Source organism: Limulus polyphemus, unplaced genomic scaffold, assembly GCF_000517525.1.
Source record: "Limulus polyphemus unplaced genomic scaffold, Limulus_polyphemus-2.1.2 Scaffold734, whole genome shotgun sequence".
In the NCBI taxonomy this organism is placed as follows: domain Eukaryota; kingdom Metazoa; phylum Arthropoda; class Merostomata; order Xiphosura; family Limulidae; genus Limulus; species Limulus polyphemus.
In genome coordinates this window covers 336,018-359,110 of record NW_013666344.1, presented here as the reverse complement: position 1 = coordinate 359,110, position 23,093 = coordinate 336,018, and the positions used below count along the sequence as shown (strand labels likewise).

General features: G+C 33.1%; 1 protein-coding gene and 1 long non-coding RNA gene across 8 annotated transcripts in view; one reads left to right on the top strand and one right to left on the bottom strand.

The window, feature by feature from the left end:
- LOC106460243 (probable ubiquitin carboxyl-terminal hydrolase MINDY-4) overlaps nucleotides 1-23,093 on the bottom strand; it is a 103,225-nt gene that overhangs the window by 56,522 nt on the left and 23,610 nt on the right. For all 7 annotated transcript variants that reach the window (XR_002610720.1, XM_022386911.1, XM_013919927.2 and 4 more), the window contains exons 6-8: nucleotides 14,637-14,830; nucleotides 5,120-5,306; nucleotides 4,280-4,396 (exon numbers count right to left, since the gene is read on the bottom strand). Coding sequence is in view for 6 of the 7 variants with exons in the window: in XM_022386911.1 (XP_022242619.1) it covers nucleotides 4,280-4,396; nucleotides 5,120-5,306; nucleotides 14,637-14,830 (498 nt within the window). In the remaining variant the exon portion in view is untranslated. The remainder of the gene's footprint in view (nucleotides 1-4,279; nucleotides 4,397-5,119; nucleotides 5,307-14,636; nucleotides 14,831-23,093) is intronic.
- Nucleotides 5,150-23,093, top strand: part of LOC111085951 — a 27,445-nt gene continuing 9,501 nt past the window's right edge. Inside the window, exons 1-2 of the long non-coding RNA XR_002610721.1 lie at nucleotides 5,150-5,160; nucleotides 11,840-11,845. This is a non-coding gene — a long non-coding RNA (uncharacterized LOC111085951). The remainder of the gene's footprint in view (nucleotides 5,161-11,839; nucleotides 11,846-23,093) is intronic.

Here is a 23,093-nt window from a genome sequence, read left to right as displayed (position 1 = left end):
ACCTTGGCTTTCTGTTGGTTAAAAATAATATAGTACTGAATGTAAGAAAGAACTATTAACAAATCCTGAAAGAGAGGATGTAATAGGTGGGTGTGGCAAGAGGGGTCTGATTTTCTATTTGATGACTCTGTAACCAAAAATGTTTGAAGGCTAGGAAAATTATGCTTTGTCTCAGCAATGAGGGTATTACAGTGAGTAATTTAAATTAAATTTTGTACTTATTTTTGGAGGGATAGTGAATAAGTAAGAGAAGATGGGATGCCTAAAGAAAAAATGTCACATTTCTCGCACTAGGGAAAATTAAGGATTTTATTAAATTATCTTATAAAATTAATAACTTAAAACTTACATACTATTAAGATACGTATTATTACCTATGATTTTATACTATACTAATTGGTATAACATTATCAAGAAGTAGTTTAGTTAAGTTTTGAATGAATCTCTATAAAAACCTCATGACATGCACAATAAACGATGTTATTGGCGAGAGGGTTAAGGAAGATTATAATGTTGAGGCATAGCCATTGAAAAACATGGTTGTCTTCATCAGTGGAAAAGGTAAACCTTAACTGCCATATTTCTCATGGAAAGATCATGTAATTCTCTTGAGATAACAAGCTAGAATGAAAGCAACTCAATGGATTTCTTGATCACATTATGTGATAACTGCACATACCAGAATAATTGACAAATTTCAAAAACTACAATATTAAAATAAGGTAAAAATGCACCATATGCTTATATACCACACTACAAATCTATATATATTACTACTTTTGTTGTTCATTCCTAGCTCAAATAGCCCAAAAAGAGCAATAACAATCAATGATTTTTCATTGATGCTCTAGCCAATTAAAAAAATTCCAAAAACCAGAAATATTATTTAAATACTTTAGTAAAAAGCCCCAAGTGCAGGTTTTCTTCCTATAATACATAGCTGTAGAAATAGAGAGTTCCTGTATGGTTTCAAGTCATACAAACAGTTTTGTTTTGCAATAGTGATAACACGTACATGAGAACAAGTAATTAAACTTGGACTATTTCTTCTATAATTTTACCCAGCTGATATATTTAAATTTAATTAATTTCTCTAGCTTTATTACAGTTGCATTATGTACATTGCTTTAATAGATACTTCTTGCATGTAAGTTTAATATTATTGTTTGTATGATAGCTGTCTTCAATAGTACAACCATTGTGGCTTTGGGCCCACTGTTATTGAAGTATTGGAACTCAAAGTGCACATAAATATAAACTTTAATCACCAATTATGGGAGTAATTTAAACTTACTTTGTTTATTTTTATTATTTAATTGACATATCACATTTTATTATCTATACTGTTTCAGTTTATTCTATTCTTAAAATATCATTATAAAAAAATACGCTACTGGATTTACCACCAGTACAGAAGTTGTAAAGTTATAAGATCTCTAAATATATTAACACACAGAGCTCCTTTTCATGCTTTTTAATTTTATGAAATACATATCATGCAAATGTAAAGTATAATCACTGATGAAATTAAATTAACTCTTGAACCACATGTATACTTGCAGCATATGTATACGAAGGATCAAAAGGTGTTTCCACTAAGCTACCATATGTGGGATAGTAAAATGACAGGAACTGAAGTAATGTTATAGAAAAAATTATTTTGCTCAAAAATATTTATTTTTTGTAAAAAAAAAAACTGATTATTTTTTCTTATCTTATGGTGATATATATGGAATACTAGCGGTTGAGCTATGATACATATTATTGGTTAAATTTTGACCATCTTAAACAAAAATATTAGCCATGTGGTAAATGAGATTAGAAAATAAAAGTTAACATTTTTTTTTACACTGAAAATGTATTTTGAATAGGTACTTCCCTCTCTCACACAAAGCTATCTCAATCGCCTTTCTGCCTGATAAGCACTGCTAAAAAATTTTAATGCTCAGTGCACCAGTCTATAAGCCACATAAATTTTGTACCACTTTTGAACATGTATGTAGCATGTGACCACCCTCCACCAATAGTTGCACCACCTATATTGGCACAGATAGCTCTCTCTGATTCTCCCACTCAATCCTCACTTTTGAGAATTGGCAGGATCTAAAATAAGTACCACCAGCAGTGGGGAGGAAGGGTGGGAAGTGCTAACTTCCAATATGGTCTTACCTCCTCTGATATGAAACTATAATCCCACAGTGGAAAGGTGAAGGGGGCTGTGTAGGCACCTAACAGTGAAACTAAGTGGAAAACAACCACCTAGAGATAGCTGGTGTGCTCAAAGATGAAACCGAAGCACACATGTGGGGCACTGCACTACTTCTGAAACAGGTATTCTCTTCGCCCTGTAAGAAGGAAATGAACCTGACATGAGCAGAAAAAAAAATATGATGCAAGTTCGAATTGCTCTCCATCACAAAAACCAGACCAGAAAGCAACTGGCTCTCGTAGGTGAAGAGCCACTCTATGAAACAAAATCTCAAAGTGAACTCAATACCTGGCATTACATGGTCGTGTCATTGCCTCAACACAACCACAAGATCAGGGCAATACCTGTAACCCATATGGGTATCCAAGATTCCCTAATTTCAAAAGCAGACCATTCCCGATTTATGTAATCAAAGGGTTGGCATGGATGGGCTTCGCTTTAATCATGATAGTTATGAGTGATGGTCCACCATCAAGTTAAACTTACAGATACCTAGAGACACATAAGTATATTCCACTAGGCATGCCATTGGTGGTCTTGCATAACACCCCATCTCTACCTACAGTGAGCATTATAGTTCTACCTGTACATAGTGGGGGTTTGAGTGAAAGTACATCTGACCAGGCAACTCACCACAGAATGGGATCTTATTAGTAGCAGTAAAAGAAGGTCCCTGAAAAGAAAACATAAATGAAATGTTGTGAAAAGACATACCCAAGTCAAAGACAAATGGCTGCGTGTAGAACTGCAACAGGAGAGACACAATATCCACCTGAGAAATGTACAGCCAGTGTGTGCAGATAATGAGCGACAAAGGAATAGCCACAATCTGGCCTGAATGACTTCTTTCAATGAACAGTGAAGACAAGCAGCCAAAGACATGGTGATATGACAAACCCAACCAGTTACTGTGACAGGGGATAGATCACAGGAAACAGATGGGTTTCAGGGAATAAAAGTTTGGGAACATGAACCCCAAAAGGAGACAGTACATGCCACATAACACATAGGGAGCAAACCTGACAAACAATCCAATCAGGACTGGAATGAAATTACAGGTAAGAGATGGAAGGTAAAGAAATGAGTATGAAAGCCAAATGGCCTTCCTGGGCAACAAATATCTTAGGGAGGATGGAGTAGTCTGGATATAGGATGACATAAGAGCAATGGTAGAGGATTCTGGTAACATTAATAGTATATATATCCATTCAATGATGTTCACAAGCTAGGATGAAAAGGAAATGTGTAATATACTATATACTTGATTAACCAGCTGTAAAAAAATATGGTGTGGAAGGTGAAATATCCTGTGGAGGTGTTAAGTGTGACACACAAAAATAAGAAGGTGCAAGAATAAGTGAATCCAATATTCTTCTCCTTGATTGTATTTATCCTCAGAAACATTGTCAAGTTGAAAATGAGAAGAAATTGCTGGCGTAACACAGGAATCTAGCTCCCTGCAAATTAAGGCCTGTACCTCCTCAGCAGATAGAGTCAAACCCGATGCCTGAGTAGTCTATCAGAAGTGTTGTCTACCATAACAGGAACTTCCATTGTCAATACATTGAATCGCAAAATCATTCTAAGCTACCATATAATTTGGTAACAATAAACAAATGCAGAAAAAAACTGAAAGAACTGAATGCAAACAAAGTAAAACAAAACTGTTGAAAAAGGTATTGAAATGTGAATAAGTACAATCGTAAACGGTAGTCATATGTGAAATAACACACACATCTAAACGGTGCTGTACCAATAAAGAAAGAGAGGATTGAGCAGGATAATAAGAAGGAGCTAGATGCATCAACATAGATAGTGCAATACTATTGATGGAGAGTGGTCACATGCTAAATACATGTTAAAAAATAGCACAAAATTTGTGGGGGTATATAGACTGGTAGGCTGAGCATTAACATTTTTTAGCAATGTTTAGGGGGAAGAAAGAAGATCAAGATAGCTTTGTGTGGGGAGTGAAGGCAAGACTGTATTAAAATAAAATTTATGAACTAGCAAGATACATCTCGCAGATTTTGTTAATGCAGAAAATTCCTAAATGAATAATAATCTTACCTTCTTTTGCACGAGTCCATACATCACATCTTGATAGTTGCAAAAAGTAAAATTCTGGTGCTGCCACTCTAAGTTAAAGTTTCGGAATGGAGACCCTAAAATAATCTTTTTCAAGTTCTATAACAAATAAATGTAGTGTGTTAGAAGTCTGAAATATGATTTAACAAATTCAACATTTCATCAAGTTTGATATTATTAACTTTTTCTAAGGAAGAAAATTAAATCATTTTATAACAATGAAACATTTAACTTAATTATTAAATACTATTCAAACTCTTATACTCTAATCATATAAAATGGTGTGGACACGTAATTTGAGTGAAGCAAATTAATGAATAAAATCTAATTACATGTATAACTTCTATTTAGAAAATATCTAAAGTATTAAAACATTTTTAATTATGTAAGGAAAGTAATAAAATTTAACTCTATAAATGAAGATTATATTGAGATTTTTCATTTAAATATACAAAGTATATAATATAAAACTCATTACCTTAGTATCTAGGGACAAATTCATTTTTGAATTTCAATTACATTTTAGTCAAGTCTAATTAATTGGTCTACATGAATAATATTTATATGTCAAAACTGCTAACAACTACAAACACTTACCTAACAAATGAATTAAATTAATATTTTTTTATTGCTTTACCAAAAGAAATTGATTCATTTGCTTAGGCATTATTCATCCTATCATTCCCACATACATTAGATGTTATTTCAGCAGTAATTTTCTATACAAACAATGTTTCTTTCCCACTCATTCTAGACCATTTCACTTTGCTAACATTTTAAAGATAGGTATTTTTAAAACTGATATAATCCTTTTTTCTTTACCATGGCTTCAGATAATGTAATCGACCTAAATGTCCTGGTATGTGGTGACTTTTTTACTACTGTACTGACTGGAGCAACAAACACTTCTTCCATTTCTGTGTCACTAAGATCTTGCACTTCTAAGTCACCCACCCTCTGTCTGAGCTCTTGAATCACCTTATCATGCTCAGTTGAAGTAGAAGGAATTCTATAAAAACAAGCGTTTAACTAAGTTATTGTTTTTCACAAAACCTATTCTCGAGATCCTTTCAAAATATATGTGTTACTCAATTTAGTTGAGCTAAAGATTTAGATGTTTAATAAACTAAGATACTGTTATTCATTATTAGAGTTTTTAAATAATAAAACATCTTGCTTGCCTTCTTTTGGAAGAACTGAAATGCACCATTTAATTGGGCACTGCTAACTGTACAGATTAAATTTCAAACTTCTCCATAGCTAATCTATCCATAACCAATTGCAACTATATAAATATTGTATACTCAATTGAATTCTAGTCGTATTAAAACACTATATGGACTTCAGTAAGCTCTCAACTTCAGTCACTGAACTTCACTCACAGCATCTGCATCATTCTATTCAACTGAGCTTTATTTGAAATTGTTACAAATATTCTCTTTCATAATTTTACTCATATAACCTGTGTCACTGTATTCCACTGCATTTGATTTAAAACTGATAACATTAATCTCCTCACAAATTATCCTACAACACCTTGAAATTAAGTACAAATAATAAAGTAAATCAATCTTTCAGTGTAAAGCTTCAATGAGAAAACCTATCTAGGATCAACTTAATTGTATATATCAGAAGACAAAGTTAAATTTTTTTTACTCCATTATCATAACATGACCTCCTAAAACTAACTTTTTCTACAAAAAGACTACTAGCTATTAATGGAGCAACTTTGTATAGTTACTTAACTCTATGGTAAACAATTTATTCAAGTGGAGTTTTATCGTGAATTATTCATTGTTGTTGTTTTTTAGAACTTAAATTTATTTGTTGTTAAGCACAAAGGTACACAATAGTTGTCTGCGCTCTGTCCACAGCAGATATTGAAATCCAATTTTTAGCACTACAAGCCCTAAAACTTACTACTAAGCTTTTAAAATTATTTATGAAATAAATAATGTCACCATTTAACCTCTTTAAAAATTATGTTGCTACAAGTATAACACATATTACTCCTGCATGATTCACCAACTATTCACTACACTGGAGAACATAAAAAAAATATATGAATGGTCTTAAAGCACAAGTTAAAAAATAATATAAATCAGACTTTTTTGAATACTATAATAACCAAATTGAAGTATACAGAATCATCAAGTTATTAGATGTTGCATGGTTAGAATTGCCTTTCAATTGCAACTGAAAATTGTTTTTTGTAAATGCAGTACAAATTAAAAATCTATCATTGGAAACATACATAACAATCAGTTAAGAAAAATGCAACACTGTAACCATACATATTTTAATTATCTTGTACAGAATGTTTCTGAAAACAGTACATTTAAATAGGCCAGCAATTGTGCTAAGACAACACTAAGTTCACACACCTTATCGCTACTAAAGTATATATCTCAAACACATTTTTGCCTAAAAACCAAATCATGAACCACAATGGTGGTTCCTAATATGGTTTGCCCAGGAATTTCACAAAAATTCTAATAGAATATATGGGCAAAAACCATCTTAAAAAGCAAACTTGTTTTTGAAACAACACTCAAGTCAACACTCAATGGCTAAGACTGCTAAAGTATTGATAATAGCTAAAAAGTTGATTTTCTGATTGTTAGACAAAATTCATCCATTTGTTCTTCATATTATTATCATTATTATTCTTGTTTCACAAGCTTCACAAGCCTACATAATAAATGAGTATAAATATTTTATTCAAACCTGGGCAAACCTACTAAAAAAAACTGCATAGGTCATACGATTATTTTTATGTTGCTTCTTGAAGGAGGAGAGATTTTATCAGTTTTTTTTTTTCCATCACTACTGGCCAAGTTTCTCTTTGAAGCTATTCAAGCACTGAAGTCTACAGCAAAAACAACTTGTACCAAAATCTTTGTACAGCTAATAAAAAACTCATGCAAAGGTTGTAGGGCTATTTTTAAGTTTATTCTTGAAAGTCAGGATTTCCATCCTCTAATATTTTCTAAGTTCTTCTTCGCTACTAACATAAGCTCTTTGAAGCAGAAATGTAAAAGCCATTTGAGCACCATTATACTAGTTGGAAATGCTTAGTTTTATTAGAGCGTCTCCAGCCTTATTATTATTGATTATACTTTTACAAGCCACGACAGAAAAAACAGCTACAACTATTTTACTGAAACCTGGATAATAATAATAATTGATGTAGTATTGAGTATGTCATATGGTAGTTTTCAAATTAATTCAAGTGCCTTCATTTTTTTACCCTGAAGAATTTCTCTAAGTCCTTCACTTTATGCCATTGAAAAAATCTGGTGGTAATGAAAACAGGAATAAGATTAGGAGAGATGGTAAAGGACAAAAGATGGAAACACACAATAGACAGCAGTGCAATATACAGCATTCCATGTGGTGGATGCAGTAAAGTTTATATAGGTGAAACTGGCAGATGCCCGACAACTGGAGTAAATGAGAATAAAGCAGATGTCAGAAGACACAATACAAACAACACAATAGTAGCACATGCAGAGGAAGCAGGACACCTGCCTAAACGGAAGGAAACTAAAATTGTCAGCAATGGGATGGAAAAGCAACAAAGGAAAATTATATAAAACATACTTACATCTTATTAGAAAAGAACATAAAAACCACAGCAGGAGACTACAAGTGGGGAGAAACAGCAGTGAGCCTATTGAGAAGAGTGCAGGGTGCCGATTGGTCAGATGGTGGTCCACAGATGATGATAATGACCCAATCAGGGAGCGGCACAGCGACCAAGAACGTAATCTGGGAAAATTTGTATATACATCCTTGTAAGGTACTACGGAGTCACACTCTCCTAAAGAAGATTTGCAGTCGAATCACTGAGAGAATAAAGATCCTGTTATAGCATTCACAGTCTCATTGCTACCTTAGTATCTATCTAAAAGTAGTGAATAAGGCCAACTTATATAAGGCAATTGTGGAGGATTCAAAACCATTGTCAAGAAGTCAGGTAAAAAAATAAGTTATGGTTGGCCCTTCTGGATGAGGTGGGTTCAACCTCTTTGCAATACTCCATTTGTTGATACGTGTGCCATTTTCATTGATAAATGTCCATTGTGGGACTATGCAAAGACTGAGACAGATACATGGCAAACTTAGAAATTAAACCCTGACGTCGTGGGAAGGACCACATTATCTCCATGCATGAAGCTTGAGATTCAAGATTGCTGAATGTACGATGTCAGATAGTGGCTGCCTCAACAGAGATAGCCAAAAAGGAAATGGAACAAGTAGAGACCAGGGTTGAGCCAAACTGGTGCTGTCAACAGGACACAACAAGGGGTTGAACAGATCAAAGCTAGTACTATGGGTAACATATGAATCGGTGGGAATGCACAGAGGTACAATCCCATCCAGTCCTCATTGAATGCATCTGTTGTCAATGCCCGTGGGTGAGGTACTGGAGAGCAAAATGCTGGTAGTTGAGTGTTCCAATGAGTGGCAAACACACAAATCATCAGTGTCCTGAACTGAGAGCAAATCTAATGGAAAACCTCAAAATGCAGCACCCATTCTGTTGAGACAATTGATCTGCCACCAAATTCATCACCCCCAGAACATGGCAAGCTAGTAGGATTATATGAGGAGAGTGAGCCCAAGGTTCAAAGACAAAGAGACCAGGACTGAGTGCCCTCTTGACAGGAAGTGTAAGACACCACTGTACAATTGTTGAAGTGAAGCATGACGATTTTTCTCCTTAATAAGTACAAACCTTGAAACATTGCCCTTTAAACAGCAAGAAGTTCTAAAACATTGTGTAGGGAAGCCTCATTGTCTGTCCATAGACCCTGGCGTTCCTGATCATAGAGAGATGCACCCCTTCCCTAAAGCAAGGCATCCGTGAAGAGATGAATCTCTGGATGACTTTGGGGGCAGAGGAACACCTATCATAGTAGTGTTCCGATTCAGTCACCACTCAAGATTGAAGATTTTGTTCCTGAATTAGGAGACTGGGGAATCCAGTGAATTGCTGTTCATGATATATTGGTCACATACAGACCACTGAAGGGATCTCACTAACATTTGTTCCAAAGGAATGAGGGATTTGAGTGATGTTCACATCCCCAAAAGAAAAAAACATCTGTGCAGTGGAAGAAGGAAAGGTGAGTAAGAGTCCGACTGCCTGTTCCAAAGCATAGAGCTGGATAGAAGTTGGCTGAGCCAAACTGTGATACATGTTGAAAAAGACACCCAGATGGATTATATAGTGTTTTGGAGTGAGATAGATTTCTTGGCTCTGATAATAAAGCCTGCCTTGGTTGCTTCTAAAAGTTTAATTTGGGGTGTGAAGTTCTGCAAACTGATGCGTTGGTGCCAGCAGTAACCAAGATAATAGTGTGTGCACAGGCCTAGGGAATGGAGGTGACAAGTAAAAGCTAGTAAGATTTGGCAGAACACATATGGTGGCAATGCTAGTCCAACAAACAGAGCCCTGAACTGCAGAACCTGACCCTAGTGCACAAAATGCAAATAATAGTGGGACAACTCCACTATGGGAATGTGCAGATAGGCGTCGACAACATCAAACTTGATCATCTACAGTCCTGGTAAAAAATGCCAAAGCCGAGTGAGGAATGACTCCATTGAAAACCTTGGAGGATCAAGGAATTGATTTAGATGAGAAAGATCAATTACCAGATGCCAATATCCTGTCTTTTTGGGCACAACAAACAGGCAGGAATAAAACAATGGAATAACTGAGATGACTCTCTCCACTGCCCCCTTGACCAACAAATCTCTGACAGCCCTGACATGAAATTTTAAAATCCAAGGATCCACGGAAGGCAGAAACACTACAAGTTGGACGGATAATGGTGGTGAAGATGTGAACTGAATGACTAATCTTGAAGCAAGGACCTGTAGTACCCATGGATCCGTGGTAATAGTTTTCCACACATCCAGAAATTCTCAGAACCAAGCCCCCACAAACTCCAAAGGCATACGGTATATGCACAGTCTTTTCTGGGTACCAATGGACAGAGGGGCAGAACTATGACTCCCTGTAGAAGCCGAGGAGCCCACAATGACAGGGATGAATGCAGACAGATGACATCAACCCTTGATTCCAAAGACTCTGGAATGCCCACAAAAATCAAGAGTTGGAGAAAGGGGACCTCATGCAACTCACAGAGGGTGGCAGCTAGTAGAGAAGAATACCCTCCAACAATGTATCTATACCCAACAAATCTCAACAACATACCATCCAAGAGACTAGGGAAAGTGCAGATGCAGACAATCGAAACAAAGTAGATGATAACAATTGTCACAACTCATCATCAAATTGATGTGGTGATTGCTGAGAGGCTTCTTACAAAAGTTGGGGGGGGGTGATGATAACTATCTTACCACTGTAGTTAGGGCAAGATGAATCCAAGAAAACTGTGATCTATTCAGGTGACCATAGACTCTATTCTGGAACCCCAAATTTCCAGGAGCAGGTCTATTCTCTGTGAGTCTAAATAGACATCCATCTGGCGGTGGTAGGCTAAAGCATGTTGTTCCGACAAACATAGCGGACAAGGAATAGCTGTCCCTTCATGTAACTGAGCAGTAAACCTCCCTGCATGAACTGCAATATCAGTGGATGGAGGGAGAACTAAGTATTTGCCCTCAAACCTTTCTGCCATCAAGGAAGGCACAGACTCAAAAGCAATCTGGGAAAGACCTAAAACACTCGATTTATCAACTGAAGAAAAGGAGCTGGAGGTGGCAGATCCCAATTTGGCATCCTGAGAAGCCAACAGAATAAAGGAAGGTGCTGGAAAAAATGAATGTAAATTCTCTCATGAATGCCCAGGATCACTTGCAAGTGCAGCCTCAGAGCCCCCTGGAGAAACATACCTGGACCAAAATTAGAATTGGTGACACAGGATTGTCCATACTTAAGCCATTTATTTGTATGTAATTTTGGTTGTTGAACATGAAGTTGGTTTTGGTAGTAGTGAATTCTAGAAGAGTTGCTAGTTGGTTGCTGTGGATGTGTATTTCAACTTTAAATCTATTCTGGATCAACTAAACCATAAAGCCTTAATGGCCAGTTTTGATGTAATCTCCATTTTCACTGAAGTCCCAACTATTGAAGCCTGCAAAATAGCTTTAGAACTTTATATCCAAGACACTCAACACTCTGCCGGTTGTATAAAAATATCTCTGTTGGCTTTTTCTGTGTCACATGGAGTGACATTATTATTATTTTTAGCCTTTAATCACAAAAGACGAGAGTAATTTCCGGAATAATTACAGATTGATGATTGTGATGATAGCAAGGTATTAAATTACACAAAATAAGCCTGAAAGTAGCCTAATCATTCATAAAATCTATAGACATCGTTCCAAAATAATTAGAAGTTTAATTAAAAGCTATACAACAAGAAAAAGTTAACTTGTGTGATTTAATTAATGTATAATTAATCTTTCTCTCATCTTTTGTGATTAAGGGCTAAAAATAATAATAATGTAACTCCATGCGACACAGAAAAAGCCAACAGAGATATTTTTATACAACCGGCAGAGTGTTGAGTGTCTTATTAATGGGTTGAGGTCTTGGATATAAAGTTCTAAAGCTATCTTGCTGGCTTCAGTAGTTGAGACTTCAGTGAAAATGGAGATTACATCAAAACTGGCCATTAAGGCTTTATGGTTTAGTTGATCCATAATAGATTTAAAGTTAAAAGAGTCCTTAAAAATGTGTCACCAATTCTAGCCTACATTTTCATGATACAGACTGAATCTCAAGTGATCAATTCAGCCTTACACCCACCACTATATTGGTACAGATATGTTCACAATACATTTGCTAGATTCACATCTACAGAACACACACACTTAGTTTTTTCAACCACGCTAACTCCATACACCCCAATATTAAGTTCATCTGTGAATATGAAAAAGCTAAACAAATAACATTTCTAAACCTCAAGATCACAAGAACCAATACACAATTCAAAACAGAAATCCACAGAAATATCACCCATACTGGACTATACATTCCCTGGAACTCAGCACACGGAACAAAACAAAAGCTTAACATATTAACATAAACCAAATAAACACAGCCACAAAACTATGCTCACTAGATAAAATTAACGAGAAAATCAAACAATAAAAACAACATTTCCTCAACGTCAATAAATTTCCTCGAAAAAACCATCAAACAAATCATACACACATACCTAGGCCAAAAACACAATCAACATCAAAAAAACAATATTAAATTCAATGAAACAACTAACTATAAAATCCTGCACTGTTGGATACCGTATATTCCCGATATTAGTGATAAAATAATCAACATTTGGAAAAAAACTTAAAACAAAACATAACATTCCAATAAATACTAAATTCAATCAAAAACTGGGCACAAAACTAAAATCCATACTATATAAAAACTACACTAACAAACATAACACCAACATTATTTATAAAATACAATGCAATAACTGTCACGACTTCTATATCGGAGAAACAAGCCAAAAAATGGAAACCAGATTCAATGAACATAGAAAAACACCTTCTCACGTTTTTGAACACTGCAAATCAAATAAACACAACATAAGCATTGAAAACACCAACATATTAAGTAGAGAAACAAAGACAATCAAACGAAAAATCAAAGAAGCCCTACTTATACAAGAACTAAAACCAACATAAAGGAACACCTTTATACCTATATTAATCACTTAACATCTAACTGCTACACCCCTACAATCTCGTACCTGTTCATGCTTTCGTCCCTAAGACATGACCAGTAATGGTCAGTTTCAAACTGTCTTTGTTAACCTGAAAATGACCTGAGAAGGTCAAAACATTGTTCTTGTATTTTATTTTAATTAAAGTTTTTAATACCCATACCAGCCGTATCTGCTATATATTTTTACTTCAAGTGGGTTTCTAGTCATCATTAATTACAACTGGATCAAATATATATGTCTCCGTCTCACTACAAATAATGTCACATACAGCCTCAACTGAGAGTGACTCCCACCCCCAACTGTTGAGTGACGCTAGATATCAGATGTAGGATAGGAGAGACCTAATTTTCTGGGAATTCAAGCCGTAAATCGGCTGGCCAAACGAATTTATTTTTTTTTTTTATGAAAGTCAACTAGGTAACATGAAGAATGCTCAAAGTACCTCCAAGAGTGAATGCTTTGTCAAGAAAATGTGGCAATATTATCTGAATGAGGTGCTTATATACAGTACCAGGATAGAGGGCACACGGATGTAGGTGAAGAGTGTCATGAGACAGATATTGCTAAGGGCAATTAAGTGGGGAATAAAAGACTGAAGCAAGCAAGAAAAAAATGAGATCAATGCTTCGAGAGGCAAAGGAAGGAAACCCTAACAGTGGAGTAATAGCTGTAATGTGAGAGGAGGTAAGTATGTTTTGGAATAATCAAAAATGGTAGTAAGTAAAAAACACTAATTTTGGTTAGATATTTTTGTGACAATTGATTTAATTATAATTTTGATTAATTGATTGTTGAAATAATCGAAAGAAGTAATAATCAGAAACACTGACTTTAATTACTCGATTTCATCATAATTTAATTAATTTATTAGTTTAAATGACACTAATCAATGTGATTGCTACTTAAAGGTTATCAATTATATTGCCTAGCTCTATTCAGAGATCATTTGCTTATCAGTATCTTCCAGAAATGGGAATGTTTTCTAATTATACAAGTAATTGGTGAAACACTTTTTTGACTTTGAATGGCACATTTTACTTAATTCATATTTATGTCATAACATTTTTGCTTTTGAAGAAGAACAGTCAACAACTCAAAATCACTCGAGCTTCTGGATCTTTTCCAATCTACTCGTAAAATTATAAACATTTAATCAGAGAATCAAATGTGAATTTGTTATATTGAAAGTTAATATAATTTTAAAAATTTCTTTTACTTCAAAACTTTTATTTTTTATAATTTGTCAAAAAATAATTTCCAATGTTTTATTTTGTTATTAAATCACAAGCATTAATAGTGTAATGTGGGATAAGTAAATTTACATGTACATAGTATCTTTATTCAGATTAGAGAAAAATGTTTGATCAGTTTTGAATTATCACTTGAAAAAAAAGGAATTGTTTTTACAAATTGTACTTTTAGTAATTATCAAAATAGAGCATACGCATCCAGTTATATAAGCCTCTAGTAGTTTAACTGGAAAAAGAAAATCAGGTAAATAAGTGACATACATTTAAATTTTCACTTTTAATTATTATTATTCAGATATATATATATATATATACCTGAAGACTAGTTTCTATTAAAGCAGGATGACTAATTATGGGATTAAAACTGACCTGTGTTTCCTTAGTCTTTCTTTATTAGATTTGTGAAGAATGAGATCTTCAGATGGTTGCTCAAACTTAACAAAAGTAGAAGAAGAAGAAACTATAGGTTTTATTTCAATTTCCTCTTGGGAGTCCAATTTAAATGATGGAAGCAGGTGTGGTCGTGGTATTCCAATATCATTGCCTGACAACCTTTTCGACAACTAAAAACAAAATCTTAAGTTAGAAATGTGATTTAATGTATGTCTCTTATCTCACTATCTATTACAAGTTACAAGCATAATACACAATTCCAAAAAAATGTATACAAAATCCCTCTTTATTTTGAAACATTTGAGACAATAAAAAATAATGTGTAATACAGAAACAGGAATTTTGGAATGATTCTTTAGATACTCTGAGTGTTAGTATTTGTGTATATCATCTGATGTGTAAGATACATATATATAAAAAGATAGCTTTCAAACTATTGATTAAATTAATTGTGAATCAACACTATAAAACAGTAATTAATTAAATATTGCATTACCATTATCTGTTCAGGTTGTCACCTTATTGTCATAGCAGATAATGTCTGTGGTAATAGCACCCATCCCATCTATCAGACATGGGAAAATCAAATAAGGGTACAAAAATCAAATAATGGTATGAAGCTGAGTGCTTATACCCACAATTCTACTGCCTTTCACTGTCTATAACGAGTTGTGGGAAGGCAGTTACCCTTAAATTTCTTAAAATGTATAATAATGTAAAAATTACTATATTAAAAAAATCTATAATACAAATTTGTTAACAGAAAGAGAAGAATATTATATTTTGAAAGAAAAAACTCTTTACCCTCAAGGATTAAATCAGGACTTTCCAAATAAAACTGCTGAAGTTTTATAATTAAAGATTCCTGTATCAGAAATTTACTTCAAATAAATATTTGTAGCAATAAACAAAATAAAAATAGGGGTAATGGTAGAAATAAAAAAAAAATGGATTGATTTTATAAAGATTTAGATTCTGTTCTTCACAGATCTGTTAATCTGGTGAAATTTGTAATAAAACAAGTATTCAAATTAACAAATGCAAAACTCAAACATTTGTCAAAGTATCTGTTAAACTTTGAATTGAAATTATCCATATTAAAGATTTAATTATAGATCTAATTAGATTTAGATTAAAATGGAATCCTATACCTATATACTTTCAGTAAAGAAAAAAAGAGAAATCTTTTATAGTAATTAACTTTAAACATAAGGTTTATGATGATTTATATTTACCTTACCTAATCCATAAAAGCATTCAAGACATTTTTCCCATAAAATCATTTCAACCTATAGTCAGTTTTAAATATAATAAACCTTTTAGACCTTTTCTTTCTAATTATAAAAAATTCATTGTAGAATTTAATCAAATGGAAGTTGACAACTCACCTTGTAACTGTAATAACAGTGTTTTCAAAGGTATCTTTCATAATCATAGTTACAGGAAACTTAGAAGTTGTCAAAGATAAAAAAATTACAATCATTATTAAAGAATAGTACTAAATATAGAATTTTAAAATCAATGTGAAATCATAAAAGAGAAAAATATTGATAATTATGTTCTTAAAATAAAAACAATCCTATTATCTGCCATGTTTCTTTTTTTGTATGGAAATAATATTTTATCAATTCCATAAAGAATCAATTAAGAAACCTAAACTTATCTCAATATAAATTAAATATTAGGTCGTCAAGAAATTAATGTCGTATTTTGGAACACTTTCATGAACCATCTCCCAAAAAACGTGTAGCACGTATAATAGTTAAACGAACCACCAAAACTTCATGCTAGTGTAGCCTATATAATATGTAAAGTTTAGTATACTCTAATCCCTTACAGTGATGGCACACAACGAGACACACAATCGGCATGTAATACTGTTTGAACACAAGAAGGAAAACAATGCCTCTGTAGCCACAAATAATATCAAAGATGTTTATGGAAATGTTTTGAACATTTATAAGTGTCAAAAGATGGTTTAGCAAATTTCATTCAGGTAACTTTAGCCTTAAAAACTATAATGGCAGGGGCCGAAATGTTGGAATTGATATTGATGCTCTGAAGACGCTTGTTGAGTCTAACCCAAAGCAACATACTTGTGAACTGCCCTGTAATTGCATGTCTCTCATTAGATAATATAGGAAAACTCCATGAAGAAGGTGTTTGGGTGTCTCACAAACTCTCCGATGACCATAGTTTCTAATGTGTGAGCGTTGCTTCGTCTTTTCTGGTGCATAATGCATGTGAACCATTTTTGGACAGAATCGTCACTGGATTCTCTGTGCAAATATTAAACCCCAAAACCAATGGCTCCTAGACAAAACCCACTTCCGATCCCAAAACCTGGACTCCATCCACAAAGTGATGCTTTGCATTTGGTGGGACATCAAAGGAGTAATTCATTTCAAACTCCTCAATCCACAGTGAAGTGTCAATGGAGAGTTTTGTAGTCAGCAACTGGAACGTTTAAATCAAGCCCTTCATCAGAAACGCCCATCACTCGTCAATTGGAAAGGAGTTCTTCTTCTCCATGACAATGCACATCCACATGTGGCATGTTTGATGCAACACAAGATTATGGAGTTGAGTTGGGAAGTTCTCCACACCCACCATATTCTCCAGATATGGCACCATCAGATTACCATCTTTTTCTTTCGCTGCAACACTATCTTAATGGGAAAACGTATGCAAATGTGGAAGGTGTTAAACAGGACATCGACATGTTTTTTACTTCAAAGCCAAGTGATTTATTTAATTAGAACATTAACAACCTGATTGTAAGATGGAAAAGCATCATCCATAAGAATGGAGACTATTTCATTTAATAAATGTTTTGTTTTGATATACAAGTTGTTCGAGTTTTTCATCTAAAAACAAGCGACATTAATTTCTTGACAATCTAATATTTCTTTCAATGTCATTAAAAAATAAAATGAAATAAATTCAAAGACAATTTATTATTTCCACAGTTGATAAAGGTGGTTGTAATTTTGGTTTTGTGTGTAAAAAATTCTGTACATAAATTTTATTTAATGAAATTAATACTATGAAGTTCAAATTTATTACTAATTCTTTAAAAACAGTTATTAAGTCTGTCTCCATAGTACTTAACAATATTCTAGATGTCTTGTTTGAAAAAATAAAAACACAGTCTTCAAATAACCAGAATAATTATTTTTGGATTATTAGAAATAACATTCCAGTTTTGGAATGTTTACATATTTTAAATTCTTCAAAAACTGCCAATTCTATTTTGACATATGATATTACTACACTGTATATTAAAATATACCTAAAAGATTTGATCATGGTTTTCAATGATTTGTTTGATAATTTTATAAATAATGAACTATACCCAATTTTGATTTTATCAGAATTCAATGTAAAAATATACTCCATTTCTGTATTTATAAAAGTTATATTATTTTTAATAAACAAGTATATAAGCAAATGGTAGGTATTCCAGTGGAAACAAACTTCTCTTCAAATATGGCCAACCTGTATCTGTTCTTTTATGAAAACTCATTTATATAACTCCTAACTTATACATTTACACTTTCCATTACATAGATAATTTAATATCTATAAATAACATGAATTTTACACCAAACTTAACATATCCATCAGGACTTGCAATAGAAAGAAATAATAATAATAATGAAGTCCATGCTAATTATTTAGACTTAAACGTTACTTTTATAGAAGGCACAGTGAGGTTGACTATTTTTGGTAAAAGAAAGGAAATTTAATTTTCCCATCCTTGGTCTACCAACCCCTAACAGTGTTATTCCATATATCATGTTAAAAGTATTATTATATCTCAATTAAAAAGTTTTGTAATAGTCTGTGACAACTATAATTTTTTCATGGATAATGTTCTATTATTAAAAAATAAACTGAAAGATAACAGCAAAAAGACAGGCAATTAAAGAAATACCTTACACTATTTATTAATAAATACAAAAATATTTTAGAAACTAAAGTATCGATTAAGGAAAATACCTTATAAAAATAAAATAAAGAGAACATTAGTTACATTGATTTGTATGTAATGTAACTAATAACAATTTTTTAAATAAGTTTATTTATTATACCGGAATGGAAAGATTAACTTCAAGTAACTGCACTTGATTTGGCATTCCCGTGTTATAATGAATAAATCTTCACGAGAAAGGGAGGAGGTTGGGAGTAAGATCTATATAAGAACTTTTAAGGTAGGGTTTATAATTCTATTTAATATCTAATAGTTCTACTTAATATATTTTGTGTAAGAGTGGAGGTTGGAAGTTTAATTAGTACTAATGTCAGGGTGGTTTCATTTCTACTTAAAGAAATTTAAGGGTAACTATCTTCTCACAACTGGCTATAGACAGTGAAAGGCAGTAAAAGCTGAGATATTGTGGGTGTAAGCATTCAGCTTCATTCCCTTACTTAATTTTTGTACACTTATTTTATTTTCCATGACTAGTTTAACACCATCATTTGGAATTTGTCTGATAGATGGGATATCCCCAACGCATTTGGGTGCTATTACCACAGACATTATCTACTATGAAAATAAGTTGACAACCTGGACCAATAACGGTAATACGATATATATATATATATATACAGTGCCTTGCAAAAGTCCTCCTCCCTCTGTGCTGGTAATAAATTTTAAGTATCTTTTTTAAATAAATTGGCCAAAAATATTTATTATATTAATCTGAGACCAGTTTCTAAAGATTGCAAAGAAGAAAAGGTGCATTATTACCCAAATTAGTGTTATAACACAACAAAATCTTGAAAACACACATTGCAAAAGTCATCCCTCCACTCAGCTTTTACCATCATTGATTTTGCTTTACATAAATACAATGGCTCTGTACAACTCTATTTGATACAAAATGTATATTATAGAGCCATATAAAAAAATACTTTAGGTTATATACAGCCATCAAGCACTTACTTATGCATCAAGAGCAAACAGTATGTAAATGCGTATTACACACACAAGCTCATGTGCATGAATGTACACAGATGTATGTGTATCAATTTATTGCATCTTGTTTACTGTAAAATTAAAATAATGTACACACCTGTATATATATATATATATATAGATATAGATATACAGTGCCTTGCAAAAGTCTTACCCCCCTGTGCTGGTAATCAAATTTAGTTATTTTCTTATGAAAGACATAACTCAGATGGCCAAAAATATTAATATCAAACCAGTTTCTAATGATTACAAAGCACAAAAGGTGCATTGTTACTCACTTTAGTGATATACCACAAAAACACATGTTGCAAAAGTCTTCACCCCCTAACATGATTATGCAGTTAATATTTGGTTGAAACTCCTTTGGCAGCAATGACAGCTGAAAGTCATTTTGGATAACCATCCACAAGCTTTGCACAGTATGCTGGATATATTTTTATCCCCTTCCTGCTTGCAGATATTCTCCAGTTATTGTAAGTTGAAGTCTCTACAGATTTTTGAGTGAATTTAGGTCTGGGCTTTGGCTTGGCCAGTCAAGGACTTTAATTTTGTTTCTCTGAAACCATTCTTGGGGTGCCTTTGATCTGTGTTTGGGATCATTGTTCTGTTGAAATGTAAACCTTTGACTGAGTTTTTCAGCTGACTTCTTCAGGTTTACCTCCAACATCTGTGTATATTTTGCATTGTTCATGATTCCTTGAATGCGTTCAAGTTCTCCAGTGCCAGCTGTAGAAAAACATCCCCACAGCATTATGGACCCACCACCATGATTGACAGTTGAGACTGTATTTGCCAGGTCATGAGCAGTGTTGTGTTTCCGCCATACATACCATTTGTCATTTAACCCAAAAAGTTCTATTTTGGTCTCATCTGACCTTAGAACATTCTGCCACATTGTTGAAGGGTTATTAAAATATTTACGGGCATTGTCCATTCGCGATCTAAGATGCATCTTCGTCAGTAATGGTTTCTTTCTTGACAACATACCATGCAAGCATTTTTTGTGTATGGTACGGGATATTGTCAAGGTGTTTACAGTAACTCCAGTTGCTGCTATTGAAGTTTGTAGCTCCTTAAGTGTCACTGTTGGCTCTCTGATGGTTTTTCTGCTTGTTTGAGTACAAACTTTCTTAGAGCGACCTAATCTTGGCAAGGTTGAGGTAGTGTGACACACTTTCCATTTCTTCACAACCAATTTTACCGTACTTAATGGCAAATTGAGAACCTTTGAAATTGATTTATAGCTTTCTCCGGAATTGTGCTTCTGAACAATCTTCTCATTTAGGTCTGTGCAGTTCTTTTCTCATCATTCTTAATATGTAACAGTAAACAAAAAAATAAGTGATATCCTCAAACATTTGGTTTTAGGGGAAAAAATAAACTCTTAATTATTACTCACCGCACTGCAGATGGGATAAGAATAACTTCCTGTACTTGTATAAGTGTTACTTATGTGGCACTGAATGGTTTGATGACAGTCATTGCAGTGTAAGCTATCAAAATGTGACTGGTGCAATTCATTTTCATACAATAAAGGGGAAGTAATACAATAATACCTACATCTGTAATATCCATTTTGTTCACTGTTTCCATAATTATGTTAAATACTGTATATATGGTCAACTTCTGATTATCTTGGGTAATGAATGGAAAGGATGCATGAATAATCTGGAAAATAAAATTTTTTGGGACACCTTTTTTGTCAAACATGTTAAAATTACATATTACTTTAATAATGCAGTAGATAGAGTTTATAATCTTTGCTGATTTACATTATTTCTTATAATTGTTCTCATCTTCCTGGCTGTTATGATATCATTGCAATCAAACTCCCACTGTCCCAGGTAATCTAAGACAATATCAAAACAATTCATTGTCTTACTATCACCTTCATTACTAAAGTCCTCTTTCCCTCCTCCTCTTGCTGCACTGCATTAATGATACCAGAATCACTGGTGTCAAAATAACAAAAAAAAAGCCTTTTTTCTTCTGTTTGGATAAGCTGCCCAAAAATAATTGGATGTTGGCTGTATATATATATGCTACTGTATATACAGTTGAAGTTGTAGTTATTAATACTGTAACTACTAGCATAGTAGTTAATAAGTGTTCAGGCACAAAAATACAATGACATTTTTATTTTTAACCTTATCACAGAGTTACATTCAAAATCTAATCAAATTACTTTGTTATCATTGTAACCAACAAAGCATAGTAAATAAATAAAGTTTTATAAGGAAATATTTTAAAAATTCTCCATCTTCCCTAATATGAGAATCATAACATTTGTTCTCTATGTTTTCCTCTTCTCTAATATATTTACCATCCCACTGAGAAATACAGAATACCATATATATTAGTCATTATAATATAGATATTACTAAGGCAAAGTACAATTTTTAGACTCCAACCTTATTTGTTTTTGGAGTCAAACTATAAAGTCAGACCCATTTTCCATACCCATCTATCACATCCTCTCTTTCACAAATTACCAATAATTCTCACTGACAATTTATACTATATTATTTATAACCAACAGAAAGCCAAAGGTTTAAGCTTTCAAATGAGCACATTATATTACACTGTCCTCTTCAGTTTGAGAATTTCTCTCACAGAGATCATATCGACAAGCTAAAGATAAGATTTAAAGGCTCTTATGCCATAGTTAGAAAGCCAAATAAATAAATTATGATAGTTATAGGACATTGTTTGCTTTGTGTGTTATTATTCTGTGTATTATTCAAGTAAATAAGAATTATTTAGTATACTAGTACCATTAATACAGGAAAATGGGCTTACATTTCATCGGCAACTGACAATAAAAAACAACAGGTCACAGGTGATATATTTCTTGTTTTTCATGTATATTCTTTATTTATTATTGTCAGAGTAACTTATGAGTTTAGATAAGGTTAGATTAGGTAAGATAATTAAAAAAAAATTCTTCATGAGGTATTCTTTCGAGCAGGTTGTGCATTACATCATTCAATATGGTAGCATGAGCTACACATTCAATGAGTGATTTATAACTTGTGTGGTGAGATTAGTTAGTCAGTCATGGATCAAAGGACAATACAACAATCAAATTAAGTTATAAACAGAAGTACAATGTTACAAGCTTTAAGTTATTTAGGATAAATAACTGTAGTATTCTGTTACAAATTGTAGTCATTCTAGAAAGAAATAATGGTAATTTAGGATTATTTTGTATTTTTTTTATGATGATTAAAAGGTCAGTCAAATTTTCTGAATGTGTATAGAGTTAGAGTAGGGAAAATAACAGATAGAATACACTGAGTGGTCACAAGTAAATAGACACCTAATTTTTCATCACTTAACTGATTTATGCTAAATAATTTGTGTTCACAGAGCACTATATAAATGAAAATGGTCTGCACACTAATTATCTTGTGCTACAACATGCCTAGAACTCAAGGTTCTCTTGAATTGTT